This window comes from Balaenoptera musculus, chromosome X (genome assembly GCF_009873245.2).
Source record: "Balaenoptera musculus isolate JJ_BM4_2016_0621 chromosome X, mBalMus1.pri.v3, whole genome shotgun sequence".
Taxonomy (NCBI): Eukaryota; Metazoa; Chordata; class Mammalia; order Artiodactyla; family Balaenopteridae; genus Balaenoptera; species Balaenoptera musculus.
In genome coordinates, this window is record NC_045806.1 from 57,670,290 (window position 1) to 57,685,244 (window position 14,955).

Consider the following 14,955-nt stretch of genomic DNA (forward strand, 5'->3'; position numbering starts at 1 on the left):
ATCACAGCAGCCTGACAGGTGACTAGAAAGACCAACTGCATTCAGAGACAGAGTTCAAAATAATTGCCCTGCTACTTTACTGTATATGAGTTATCTAAATTAAAGTTATTTTTAAAATTAAGTTTTTAATAGAGGTATCAGCAGATACTCCTGATCTGAAGCCAGAACTCTTATCAGCTGATCTCAGTCAGGGTTCCACTGGAGAGTACAAAATCCAGAAGGGTTTTTCTGTCCCAAAGAGTTCAACACAAGCTAGGGAAAGCTTGGTTTAGAAAGGAGGAGTCTCCTTGTGATGATACAGTAATAGTAGACTAAGGCCTTCCTGTTCTTTGGGTTTTTGTTTGTTTGTTTTTTTTAACCCTACCTGTGATTTCCAAAGAATGAATGGGGGAAAATACACATGCCTTGAGCTGTGTAAACAGCCCCCACTAGCTGTGGGGTTGGCTGGGATATCAGGGAGGAGCATCGGTCCTGAGTGAGAGCCCTTGGTTGACTCCTCCTACTGGCACGTCCCTCAATGATGTGCTATTTGTGTTCCTTACTCAGATGCACCAGGGCCGAGGTAGGCTGGGCGAGGAAGACTCTGATGTAGATATTGAAGGGTATGATGATGAGGAGGAGGATGGGAAACCTAAGACTCCAGCCCCAGTGAGTATGCTTACAGAAAGCTTATGGTTACATTATACCCTTATATGGTAGGAGCCCCAGTAGTACAGGACAGGCCAAATCCCCAGGCGCTATCAGAAGGTCTCCATAGTGAGGCCCAATCTGACTTTAAGAACCAGCTAAACAAATCTATCCACCAAAATTATGTAACTTCTTGTAAGGCAGCAAGGGGGGTGTGGCTGGTGGTGGCTTCTGGTCTTTTACTTGGTCGATTAATGGGACTTTGATCCTCAACTGGTCTCATTTAGGAAGGTGAAGATGCAGATGGTGATCTTGCAGATGAAGAGGAGGGAACTGTGCAACAGCCTCAAGCCAGTGTCCTGTATGAGGATTTGCTTATGTCTGAAGGAGAAGATGATGAGGAAGATGCCGGGAGTGATGAAGAAGGAGATAACCCTTTCTCTGGTACGTAGCTCACCATGGCACCCTCAGGACTTGGGAGGAAGCTCTGGGCCACATATGCTGTTACCAGAAACTGCTCTTTTATTGAAGTCCCATTAATAGACCTCAGGGTACTGAGCAGTCACTCATAGGCTGATCAAATTCATTAGTCTTAGAAGAGGTGAAAAAGTACAACACAGAAGGTACAAAAGATGACAGTCAAAAAGGCAATGCCAAAGCAGCAGTTTTGATTTGAATACTTGATAAAAACGAGATAGAAGTGTTATATGTGGCAATAGGGAAGGAAAATGAAGAAAAAAGATCCTGCTTTGGGATTTTTTTGTGGATTAATGGCAATGGCAGGGGATGAGTATAGGAGGAGATGATGGGGGGAAAAAGAACAGATAGATAGCACTGAAATGGAAAAAGGAAATGATTTTTTAATTCTCTTTCCAAACTACAGATCTTGTCAATGTTGACCCTAGGCAATCCTCTGAGGTGAGGAGTCCAGGCAAGATGCCTCTGTAGATGCATGGGATTAACTAGTTCTGGAAGACTAAGCCAAAGATGTTAATTCTTTGTCAAACTTATCTCAGGATCTGTCTCTTTTCACAGCTATCCAGCTGAGTGAAAGTGGAAGTGACTCTGATGTGGGATCTGGTGGGATAAGACCCAAACAGCCCCGCATGCTTCAGGAGAACACAAGGATGGGCATGGAAAATGAAGAAAGCATGATGTCCTATGAGGGAGACGGTGGGGAGGCTTCTCATGGTTTGGAGGATAGCAACATCAGGTAATCGGTAGCAACATGCTACAGGGCTGTGGCATCAGTGCCCAGCTATGATGTCAGAGGGCCCAGCATCAGATTACTTTCATCCATCAAACATTTCCTGAGCACCTGCTAGGGCCAGGCACTGTGCTAGGCCCTTGGGGATACACAGAGGAGCAAGACATATCCTGCCCTTGAGGAGCTCACAGTCTAGTGGAAGAGACTGATACAACAAAATTATTACAAATACAGTGTGATAAGAGCTACATAGCATAGGTTAAGTACAAAGTGCCAAGTCACCACTGAGGAGGGAGTATCTCGCTCTGCTTGGAGTAATCAGGGAAAGTGTCACAGATGAGGGAACATTTGAACTGGGCCTTACAGGATGAATAGGAGTCTACTAAGTAGATAAGTGGCAGCAGGTGAGGAGATCCTTAGAGATGGAACAGTATGTTCAAAGGCACAGAAATATAGCAAAGTAAATTCCAGACAGAAGGGAGGTTGCTGGGCGTTGTGACTCTAGAAGTAGCAAGGGATTATACTGTAGAGGACCTTAACTGGTATGCTAAGACATTTGGATTGTGGTTAATGGGAATCATCACTTTAAGGAAAAGAAAGTAACATCAAATTTGTGTGTTCAATAACTCTAGGGCAGTGATAAGGAATTCAGCTAGAATCTGTTAGGAGTGGAAGAAAGGGAAGGGACATATTCAAGAGCTGTTCACAGGGTAGATCAATGGGATTTAGGAGGTAAGGAGATTAGATATGTAATGAATGGGAATGTCACTGAGAGAAGAAAGAGGAAAAACAGGTATTAGATGGAGTGGGAAAGCAGGCAAAAAATGAATTTGTCTGTGGACATGTTGGATTTAAGGTACATATGATACATCTAAGCCACAGGTATCCAGAAAGCAGTTAAGAGTCTATTCATCCAGCAAATATTTACAAGTACAAAAGCAAGGATGTTGTCCTTGCTTCAGGGAGTTCAGTCTAGTGGGAAATCTAAAACAGGCAAACAGATGATGATCACAGTGTAACAAGAAAAGTGCTGTGATAGGCAACGACAGGATTTTTCTGGGACTTGGGTAGGAGTGGAGTAGGGGAGCTGGTTAGAGAAACTGAGCTGAATCAGAATAGGAATCAGCTAAATGAAAAAGGAAGTGAAGGACATTCCAGAGACTAAGAACAGCGTGTATGATGACACAGAGACATGAAACACTTCTAGAGAATGCAAGTAGCTCAGTGTGGCTGGAGGTTTTGATCATGATCCGTGTAATAGAGACAGTTTAAAGAAGTAGGTAAGGACCAAATCATGAAGGGCCTGAAAATTTGGGGCAAACACTGAATGAGAGTAGTTTGATCAGATCTGTATTTTGGAAAGGTTGCTCTGTGCCCCAAAAGAAAGATGGGCAAAAGCCATGAATTAACAGTTTACAAAAGAAATGCAAATGGCCAATAAATATATGAAAAATTAGCTTCCCTAAGAATCAAAGAAATGCAATAAAACAATGAAATGCAATTTTTTAACCTATAAGATGGGCAAAGATTAAAATGAATTATAATGCCCAGTGTTGGAAAAGGCATGAGGAAAAAGACATTCTGAAATGACTGGTTGGTAATGTAAATCGAAAGGGGTAGGTGAGAGAGATACAGCAATTTATCATTATAAATCAGAAACTTAAAAAGCGTGCATCCCCTTTGGCCCCCACATTCCATATCTAGGAAGTTATTCCATGGGAACAATAAAATACCTTCATCAAGATGTTTGTACAAGGATGTTTATCACAGCATTGTTTCTCATAGTGGGAAAATTGAAGACAGCTTAAATGTTCTAGTGAGAGACTGTGAAATAAATCATGTTACAGCCATACAGTGGAATACCATGCAGCTATTAAAATGATGCTATAGATGTATGTTTATTGACATGGAAAGATGTTCATTATAAACATTAGTGGAAAAGCAGATTCCTGAAGAGTATATAGAGTATTCCAATTTTGTAAATAAAAAGGAAATGTTTAAGCATCAAAGTGAAGTGCATAGAAAAAAATTTGGAAGGTCATATACCAAAAGATTATCTCTGGGTGGTAGAGTTATTGGTGTTTTTTTTTTTCTTTTTTTCTGGTGTATATTCTAATTTTTTTTTAACCAGTGAACGTGCATTACTTGTGTTTTTTTTTAAGTAAAATTAAGAATAAACAAACAAACAAAAATAAACAGCACTCTGGCAGAAATGTGAAGAATTAATTGGGGGAGAGCAAGACTGGAGGCATAAAGACTGATTTCAGTGGTGCAGGCGGCCAGGGATGACAAAGGACTAAGCCAAGGCAGGCAGAATAGGGCTGGAAAGGAGGGGATAGAGACAAGATATATTGAAAAGGTAGAATCTTCAGGACTGTTGACTAATTGGATATGTAGATGAGTGAAGCTGTAAGTGGCAGACGAAACTATGAGGCTCTCAGAGCATTTATGGTCATGTAAGTTGGCAGTGTGTTGTTCGGGTGTAGGGGAGTTTCTTTCATTCAGATTCTTGCGTATATGAAGTTGGCAAGTTGATGTTTTTGAATAGGATCATTTTTCTCTCAGGGACCTGTAGAACAGTCCAGAACTGTCATTTTAGTGTCCAGGGGAGGTGAGATGGGCTGATCCCTTGGTGGCACCAAGAACGGGACTGGTCAGCTAGAGGATGGTGTCCGAGCTTGAGAGATGACATGTTTCTCTTCTCAGTTATGGGAGCTATGAGGAGCCTGATCCCAAGTCGAACACCCAAGACACAAGCTTCAGCAGCATCGGTGGGTATGAGGTATCAGAGGAGGAAGAAGATGAGGAGGAGGAAGAGCAGCGCTCTGGGCCGAGCGTACTAAGCCAGGTCCACCTGTCAGAGGACGAGGAGGACAGTGAGGATTTCCACTCCATTGCTGGGGACAGTGACTTGGACTCTGATGAATGAGGCTTCCTTTGGGCCTCCTTGGTCAGCCTTCCCTGTTCTCCAGCCTAGGTGGTTCACCTTTCCCCCATTTGTTTATATTTGTACAGTGTCTGATCTTGAAATCACCAGATTAACTAGTACCGTAGCCTTTAAAAATTAGTAAGTAAGTAAATGATAAAAAATCACCTCTCCTGATCTTCCTGGGGCAGTGCCACCCTTTGATTTAAAACCAAGCAACCCCCTTCCCCCTACCACTAACAGAGAGCAATCTTCTCCTTCTCCAGTGCCCCCTTTAACTCCATTTATTGCTCTTAGTATCATTCTTTCCTGGGGAAAGAAGAGAAATCATGAAAGAACTAATAACTTTATGTCCTCTTGATGTATTAGAAAATTTCCAAGCATGGTATCATCTCAATTTTCTAATGTGCAGGCTGGAACAGGGGACAGCCCCTCTGCTGGGACAGAGAATTGGATTCTGGTGGACTCTGTGCCACACTAAAAGCATAAACCTCTTGGACAAACTGAACTGCCCATTATTTTATTATGTATTTGATTATACACTGCCTTGTTCCTAGATGGATTGGAGGCAAATAACTGTAAATCTTTGAAACAGCCTATATGTCAGAAATGATATGTTGCCATGTAAATGTGTTCTGTCCCTCCCCCCCCAGGGGAAATGGTAGGGAAATGGTAAGTTCCTTAGGGCAAAGACTGTGTCTTCTGTTTCCTTTCATGCTCAGGATATGGTTCTGTGCAGAGTAGGTACTCAGTAAATGTTCCTAGAATCATAAAATCCTCAACAGATTCGTTACTGAGCATCTGCTCCATGGTAAGCATTCCATCAAAACCTTGGGATGCAAAATTAAATAAGACGCATTCCTTTCACTGAACAATATCACCATCAAGTTGGGGGAGGGGGAGTGGAATTCAAGACATGTTAATAAATCATTACAGTACTGTGAGAGAAGTGCAATTAAGAAGCTAGATATAAAGTATAGGGGAAAATAGAGGAGTGATCATGTCTGAAAAAGTCAGGGAAGTCTTCCTAGAGGTAATTTTTAAGCTGATTGTTGAAGAATTATTAGGAGCTTGCCAGATGGAAAAGTCCAGGCAGAGTGTAACATGAAGTGAAAAGGCCGAACTCCAGAAATGGCAGAGTGTGTTCCTAGTTTGTTTGTTTGTTTGTTTGTTTGTACCTGCCGTGTTCCAGAAAGGATTTAAGGTGGTTTATGTTCCAGTCCCTCAAATGCTGGAATGGCCAGAGATGAGACTGAAAGATGGATAGGAAGCATATCGTCAAGAGCTTTGAATTTGATGCTACTGCATGTGAATTCTATATTATGAGAAATGAGGCGCTCTAGTGGAGTGATATAATCAGATTTGTGTTTTAGAAATTTTCTGTATATTAAATGAAGAAAAATTGAACAATCATGTAACAAGTGTGATACCGTTTTTGTAAATGACAAAACCCATGTGTGTGTATTTATATGTGTTTATATATACGTGTACATGCAAAGGAAAAGGTCTGAAAGGATATACACAAAACTGTTCACAGTGATAACCTCTGGGGAGTGGGATTGGAGGGGAGGGGGCTATATGCTTGTGTGTCTACTGGGTGGGGTATTGTGCTTTTATTTCTGTATTTGAATTTTTTACAAGAATGTATTATTTTTGTAATAAAAAAATTTAAAAAAATTCCAGCACTAGTGCGGAGAGTGGTTTGGAGGGGGGCAAATCTAGTTCAAGTATGGGGTAGTGGAGCCTGAACTAGGGCTGTGGCATTAAGATGGGGAGGAGGGGGATGAATTTGAGAGCTGTTTAGGGGATAGAATCAACAGGACTTGATGACCAATTGGCATTTGGGAGTGGAGAAGGAAGAATGAAAGGTGGCTTCCAGAATTTTGGTTTAGCTTGATTGGATGGGTACATGGTATTCATTCATTCGTTCAGCATTTATCGAGCCACCTATTTTTATCAAGTAGTCTGCTAGATGCTGATACAGACGTTAAGATACAGTTTCTGATGGCAGGGCACTTAAGGTCTAGAATGAGTGATAGACATATAAATAAGTTTAATAAGAAATGATCATTGCAATAAATATTTACAAAGTTTCATGGTGATAAGGAGTTACCAACTCTGCTTATGAAGTAAGGATGAGAAGCCTTCGTAGAGGGGAACCCTTCAGATAGATCATGAAGAGTAGGGAGGAGTTTGCTGGGGGCCAGCGGGGGGGAAGTATTCTAGGCAGAGAGAACAGAATGCTTAGGGGCATGAAAGTACATGGTCTGTTCATGGAACAACAAGTAGTTCTGGATGGATGGAATAAAGGAAACATGTAGTGTAGTGATTACAAGGCTCAGGATCAAATGCTCATCTTAGAGAGATCACTGGCACAGTGTGAAAAATGGATGGGCTGGGGAGGGGTGACGCCAGATGAGAGATGATGGAGACTTAAACTGGCTGAGGCATTGGCAGTAGGGGTGAAATGAGAGGTACCTCTTGGTGACTGATTGGATAATGGAAAAAAAAAAAAAAAAAAAAAAAAGTGGAATCTAGGTTTCTGACTTAGGTGATTGGGTAAATGGTGATGGCCATTCACTGAACAGATTGAGGGTGGAAGGTAGGAGAAATAGCTAAGTTCGGTTGGGAGCATGTGTGTTTAAACTATGATAGGTAGAAAGCTTAGGATTTGTGCAAACTTGGGAGTAGGTGAGATCACACAGGAAGCCTGTGTAGAGTCAGAAGGGTATGGAGGGCAGAATGCTCGTATAGACCAATTTTTAGGGGTGGTCAAAAATAGAAGGAAAACTTGATGATATTTCTTAAACCAAGGAAGGAGTTTTAAAGGAAAAAAGAAAAAGACTTAGCATATATACCACAGAGAAGTAAAGTAAAATAAAGCCTGAGAGCCTTTGGGTTTGGCAACTAGGAGGTCCCTGGTGACCTTAGCTAGCAAGAGAGTGAGATTAGAAGCCAGCCAGCAGGAGGGTGAGGGACAGATGGAAGATGAGGAAGTGACAAGAGAGATCATAGACTACTCTTTCAAGAAGCTAGGCTGTGAGGAATAAAAGAGGGGGAGAGTCTTTTTTTTTTAACATCTTTATTGGAGTATAATTGCTTTACAATGGTGTGTTAGTTTCTGCTTTATAACAAAGTGAATCAGTTATACATATACATATGTTCCCATATCTCTTCCCTCTTGCATCTCCCTCCCTCCCACCCTCCCTATCCCACCCCTCTAGGTGGTCACAAAGCACCGAGCTGATCTCCCTGTGCTATGCGGCTGCTTCCCACTAGCTATCTATTTTACGTTTGGTAGTGTATATATGTCCATGCCACTCTCTCACTTTGTCACAGCTTACCCTTCCCCCTCCCCATATCCTCAAGTCCATTCTCTAGTAGGTCTGTGTCTTTATTCCCGTCTTGCCCCTAGGTTCTTCATGACCTTTTTTTTTTTTCCTTAGATTCCATATATATGTGTTAGCATACTGTACCTTAAGATGGAAGAAAAATAGGGACTTCCCTGGCTGTCCAGTGGTTAAGACTCTGCACTTCCACTGCAGGGGCCGCAGGTTTGATTCCTGGTCAGGGAATTAAGATCCTGCATGTGGCGCCGGTGCAGCCAAGAATTAAAAAAAAAAAAAAAAAGGAAGATAAATAAGTACGCTTACATAGGCTTAAGGGAGAAAGCAATAGAGAAGGAGGGGTTGGAAAAAAGCAAGAGAAGATAATTGTTGGAAAGACCTCTGTGAAAACAGGAAGGAATGTTAGCATAGATAGCATTTCCTCCTATAGGAGAAGAGATTCCCCCCCACCCCCAGACAAAGGAAGGACGGAGTTGGAGTTACAGATCAGCGTATAGATGAGGGAGATAGAAAGTTGGAGGAGTTCACACTTCATAGCTTCAGTTTCCTCTGTGAAATAGGTAAAATCATCCTTGTGAGAAAAGTGAAAATGGAATGGGAGCTTGAATAAAAGTGTTGAACTGCTGAGAGAATTAAAAATGGGAAACCTGCTAAATGTCCATTAGTAGCAGAGAGGTTGAATTATGGTACGTCCAGTCAAAAAATATGCAACTGTTGAAAAAGAATGAGGAAAATCTATATGTACTAATACGGAAAGATATTCTTGAAGAAATAAGTCTTAGAATAGTAGGTGACATTTAATTTCATTTGTTTCGGAGACAAAAGGGATGTAAATCCATATTTGCATATTCACAGAGAAGATTTGGCACGTTGCGCTTCAAACTGTTAACACCTCTAGGAGTGAGGTAGGGTTGGGGAGGGGCGCATTCTTTTCACTGTAAACCCTTCTATTAATGTTGAAGTGTTTCTTGGTATTTTTTTTTTAATGGTCATGAGGGAAATGGGAGCTGGAGCTGACTAGGGATCCATAAAAGGATTGTTATAGGTGTTCAATGCACAAATGAGGTTAAATGGTGTTTATCTAAAATGGTACCGATTTACTTTATTGTGTGATTTTTCTCCAAAGGTCCTCAGCAACACAGCTGTCATGGTGTAGAAGCAAAAAAGGTAAAGCAGTTTGCATGTGACTATAAATAGTTAGGGATGGTTAGAGCATGGTGCATATGGAAGGGGCTGGCAAAAGCTGAAACTAGAATTAGCCAGGGTCCAGATCATGGAGAGCCCTATATGCTTTGCTAAAGAATCTGGACATAATCCTAAAGGCAGTAGGAATCTATTGAAGGATTTGGATCACTTTAGCTGCCATTTGGGCTATGGACTATAGAATAGGACTGGAGATGGTTGTGGCAGTCATTTAAGCAAGATATGAGTCAGTTGTGAAGCAAGAACAGTGGGCAAAGATTTGAGAGAATTGAGGAGGTAGAATCTACAAGTGATTGATTAAATGTGGGGGATATTTCAGTCAGTTAGTCAAATGTTGATTGAGCCTAGTGGGTGCCAGGCATTATTCTTCGTGCTCTGAATACAGCAGTGAATAAAACATACCCCCTTCCCTCAGAGAGTTTAGGATCTAGTGGGGGGAGGAAGACAAACAAGTGAATGAGAGTGAGAGAAGTACTCCGAAGACAAAACAAAGTGATGAGAAAGGGTATGGGGTGAGGGTTCTAATTTAATGGTCAAGGAAGACCTTGCTGAGTAGCTGTCATTGGCGTATAAATATGCATGTATTACTGTGATAAAACATTTTTTTAAAATTTGAAAAAGTAAGCAATGAAGGAACCACAAAGGGTACTTTAAAAGACTGGCCAGAGAAGTATGAGGAAACCAGGATACAGTTTTTAGGGAAGCCAAAGGAGAATTTCAGAGGATGGAATGGTCAGCAATGTCCAGTATTTGTAGAAAGGTCAGTCAGATAAGGACTGAAATATGTCATTTGGACTTGGCAGTTGGTGAGCCTAATGAAAATAGTTGCTTTGGAATGGTGGATGCAGAAACCAGATGGCAAGTGGGTTTAAGAATTGAATTGAGGGCTTCCCTGGTGGCGCAGTGGTTGAGAATCTGCCTGCCAGTGCAGGGGACACGGGTTCAAGCCCTGGTCTGGGAAGATCCCACATGCCGCGGAGCAACTGGGCCCGTGAGCCACAATTACTGAGCCTGCGCGTCTGGAGCCTGTGCTCCGCAACAAGAGAGGCCACGATAGTGAGAGGCCCGCGCACCGCGATGAAGAGTGGCCCTCGCTTGCCGCAAGCAGAGAAAGCCCTCGCACGGAAACGAAGACCCAACACAGCCATAAATAAATTAATTAATTAATTTTAAAAAAAAAGAATTGAATTGAATGTGAAGTAGAAACAGAGCTTGATTTGATTAAATAATAGCTATCATTCACTGTGCCAGCCTCTCTGTGCAGAGAGCTCTTCTTACCTGACCCCATTTAATCCTGAACCATCTATGAGATCAATATTATTCCCATTTTACAAATGAGGAAACTTCCTCAGGAGCACCAAGGGTAGAAGAGATTAGCCTTGGCCTAGAGAAGGGCCATCTTTAAATTTAAAGACCAGAAAGATGGGTATTGGATATAAAGAAGCAGTAGGAAGGAAACCATGACTCTGGGCATTGTGGACCATGGTAAGGAGTTTTGTCTATATTCTAAAAGTAGTGGGAAATTTTTCAGTGGGAGTGGGGTGGAGCCTGAGAAGGTAACCTCAGGATTGTGTTTCCAAAACACCGGTTCCATATCAGTGTAAAATAGACAAATTTTTTCCTATTGGTAGTTTAATCTTCTTTGGCAATTCCAGGGTCTTTGGTATTACGGTGCAAATACTTGCCTAAATATAATAATATAATTTGTTTCCCCCTGACTTTGAAGATAAACCACTGGTGTACTTGTACTGATTCCCAGGCCCCAGTTCAACCTTCTTGAGTCAGAATGTCTGGGGAAGACTGGTGGTGTGTATATTTTACAGATGGCCCAAGTGATTTTTTTTTTTTTTTTGGCCATGCCGCGCAGCTTGTGGGGTATTAGTTCCCCGAACAGGGATTGAACCCGTGCCCTTGGCAGTGAAAGCGTGGAATCCTAACCATTGGACTGCCAGGGAATTCCCTCCAAGTGATTCTTATCTGAGAAGTTTGGGAAACTCTGATTCAGCAACATTCCCAAATTAATGCTATCCTCTGTATCAGCTGTTGTTGCCAGAATCCTAGCTCTCTGTGCACCAGTGCCAAACAGAAATATCGAAGACAGAGTGATGGAGGAGAAAGAAAGAGTGGCTTTATTTCTTTGCCAGGCAAAGGGGAACACAGTACGCTAGCGCCTCAAGAACTGTGCCCCCCTTCACTGGGGAATAGGGAGAAGTTGTATAGTCAGGGGTAGTGGTCAGAGGTATGTGATAAGGATCAAGGCAGTTAACAGTCTTGCATTCTTCTTTCTTCTGCAAAGTTTCAAAAGGGTGGGGTTGCTGACAAGAGTATGGTGTGTGCAGGGTCTCCTAATCTCCTGAGCTTCTCTGGTCACTTTAATCTTGCCTCGGGTGGTTTTGTGGCTGCTCCTCCCTTGATTAGCAACTGTTCAGGTCTGCCCTTTGGAACTCAGGGAAGGTCATGGAGGCTGGAGTCTTGCTTACAAGAAATGGGGGACAAAAAGGCCTCCCTGCCCAGGAGCCCCAGAGGGCCCTGCTCGGCATCGGTCCCTCCCTTTTCTTTGATATTCCTCAATCTTGAGGAGAACAGATGTTGGACAAGAAAAGGGAACAATCGTTTTGGATAGAGATGTTAATCGTAAGCTCAGCAGAGGAACTCAGCTTTAGGGGGACTCAGTTTTCATCCCCACTTCAGCTGTATCTTTCCCCAAACCTTTTAGGGAACGGGGCGATCACAGCTTTAACTACTTCTTGCTGAGCTGGGGCGTATTCCTGCCTAAATTTTGGGGAATAGATAACAAATTAGAAATATTTGAGTTCCAAGTCCTGGATCCGAGTCTTATGTGATTAAGATCTCAATCCCTTGTTTTGCCATTTTGGTGTAGCAGACCCAGTTAGAAGTAAGAGGAGTGACAACTAGAACTTTAGTAGACAGAACAGATCTCATTTCCTTGGGAATTCAGGGGAGTAAGTCTGAAGCCCAGTCTGGAACCTGTACTTCAGAGAGACTTATTGTAGCCAGTTGTTTCCAAACCATTACCTGTATGGGGAAAACCTATCAAGGCAATCCTGAAGACCCAGAAATAGGAAGCTGACCACATGTCTAGCAGTTAGAATTATCAAAAGAATCAGCATATGAATCTATAGGTAGAAGGTATGAGAAAGGCTAAGAAAACAGAACTTTCATTCCACTTGTCGGAACAAATACTTAAAGTTTCCCAAAGGGTGAGATGTCTGCTTCTCAGGAGTCTGCACTGGCTGTAGGCAGGCTTGGCTGGTCAATAGCTGATAATCTTCTTACTCTGGTATGATGTACCCACGGTTTTACTCTATCTAATTTTAGAGAGGTGTGAGTAGTAAGAAGAACGTCCTAAGATAAGATCCCTTTCATTTTTTTCTTCAGGCTGCTGCTGCTGCTCAGATCATTGCTCTTTTTCATACTTCAGCAGCACCCCGTCTCCCGCTTTGAAGGGATGTAAGAGAGCTTCCAGGTGAGGGGGAGATGAGCCAGGTCGAGGATCTCGGGCAAGCTGTCTACTTCTGATGTCGTCTTCTTCTCGCCCTGGTGTGAGTGTAGTTTCTCCTTTGTTTGAGCATTGTTTTGAGGTGATTTTGAGGTCAGCCATCCTCTCTATAGGCCACTCCAGTGCAGGGGCCCTTTGTGAGTGGAAATTAATCCAAGAGTCAATTCCCTTCAGTTTCTCGCTGTGCATAAGCTAGTTAAGAGTACCTGAGGGGCTTCCCTGGTGGCGCAGTGGTTGAGAATCTGCCTGCCAATGCAGAAGACACGGGTTCGAGCCCTGGTCTGGGAAGATCCCACATGCCGCGGAGCAACTGGGCCCGTGAGCCACAACTACTGAGCCTGAGCGTCTGGAGCCTGTGCTCCACAACAAGAGAGGCCGCGATAGTGAGAGGCCTGCGCACCGCGATGAAGAGTGGCCCCCACTTGCCGCAACTGGAGAAAGCCCTCGCACAGAAACGAAGACCCAACGCAGCCAAAAATAAAAATAATAAATAAATAATAAATAAAAAATGTTTAAGAGTACCTGAAAAGGGTCCTTCTGCCCAGGTTGGAGATAGTCCTTTAAATTATGTCTTTTCCAGTATGCATAATCCCCTGGTTGCAGGTCATGGGGCATCTGATCTTCATCCAAAGAAATTACTGAGATAAGCTTCAGAAACAAACTTAGAGTATCCTTTAATAATTCAATTAAACTTTACATTAATATAACAGCAAAGAACTATGTGGGAGATGAGTCTTAGTAATTATAGATCTCCATTAACAAAACTGGGATTTAACATTCATTGAAAAATCTTTTTCTCTCTAAAATTACCCTCTTTTCTACTAAATGTAACCAAATTAAGACTAATTGGTTTGTAAAATAAGTGTGGTCTCAATAAACTTGGTTTGATGATTTATATAACTGTAATTGATCATATAGACTTTTTACTTGCTGAAACGTATAAAGGAGTCTCAGACTGGACTTTTTTTTTTTTTTGAACATCTTTATTGGAGTATAATTGCTTTACAATGGTGTGTTAGTTTCTGCTTTATAACAAAGTGAATCAGTTATACATATACATATGTTCCCATATCTCTTCCCTCTTGCATCTCCCTCCCTCCCACCCTCCCTATCCCACCCCTCTAGGTGGTCACAAAGCACAGAGCTGATCTCCCTGTGCTATGCGGTTGCTTCCCACTAGCTATCTGTTTTACGTTTGGTAGTGTATATATGTCCATGCCACTCTCTCACGAAAGAATGCTCAACATCATTAATCATAAGAGAAATGCAAATCAAAACTACAATGAGATATCATCTCACACTGGTCAGAATGGCCATCATCAAAAAATCTAGAAACAATAAATGCTGGAGAGGGTGTGGAGAAAAGGGAACCCTCTTGCACTGTTGGTGGGAATGTAAATTGATACAGCCACTATGGAGAACAATATGGAGGTTCCTTAAAAAACTAAAAATAGAACTACCATACGACCCAGCAATCCCACTACTGGGCATATACCCTGAGAAAACCATAATCCAAAAAGAGTCATGTACCAAAATGTTCATTGCAGCTCTATTTACAATAGCCAGGACATGGAAGCAACTTAAATGTCCATCAACAGATGAATGGATAAAGAAGATGTGGCACATATATACAATGGAATATTACTCAGCCGTAAAAAGAAACGAAATGGAGTTATTTGTAGTGAGGTGGATGGAGTTAGAGTCTGTCATACAGAGTGAAGTAAGTCAGAAAGAGAAAAACAAATACAGTATGCTAACACGTATATAAGGAATCTAAGGGGAAAAAAAAAAAAGGTCATGAAGAACCTAGTGGCAAGACGGGAATAAAGACACAGACCTACTAGAGAATGGACTTGAGGATATGGGGAGGGGGAAGGGTAAGATCAGACTGGACTTTTAAAGGACCTCTCAGGGCTAGGAAAGTCACGCCAAGGGCTTATCACAGATTTTTGCCTAACAGATATAGGTGAATTCCTCCCTTTTCAAGGTCTCCAAAATACCTTGGGATTTCTGTAACCGCTAGTGAGGTAGCCTTCCTAATTTATCCGATAAAGCTGTTTCCAGTCTCTGGAGGGAGCAGATAGAGAGATAAGATAAATGTTTCAATTCTGCTTACAAAAAAGTA

At 42.1% G+C, this 14,955-nt stretch overlaps 1 protein-coding gene across 11 annotated transcripts in view; it reads left to right on the forward strand.

Moving 5' to 3' along the window:
- The window catches only part of TAF1 (TATA-box binding protein associated factor 1), a 93,234-nt gene extending 79,931 nt beyond the window's left edge, over positions 1 to 13,303 (forward strand). For 5 of the 11 annotated variants that reach the window (XM_036839221.1, XM_036839224.1, XM_036839223.1 and 2 more), the window contains 4 exons: positions 547 to 648; positions 915 to 1,071; positions 1,663 to 1,840; positions 4,541 to 6,244. In XM_036839221.1, the coding sequence (XP_036695116.1) occupies positions 547 to 648; positions 915 to 1,071; positions 1,663 to 1,840; positions 4,541 to 4,763 (660 nt within the window). In that variant the 3' untranslated portion in view covers positions 4,764 to 6,244. Of the gene's footprint in view, positions 1 to 546; positions 649 to 914; positions 1,072 to 1,662; positions 1,841 to 4,540; positions 6,245 to 8,921; positions 9,013 to 9,233; positions 9,275 to 12,709 lie in introns of those variants that run through there. The other 6 variants (XM_036839227.1, XM_036839228.1, XM_036839229.1 and 3 more) reach the window with 4 other exon arrangements.
- Positions 13,304 to 14,955: the final 1,652 nt, after the last annotated feature.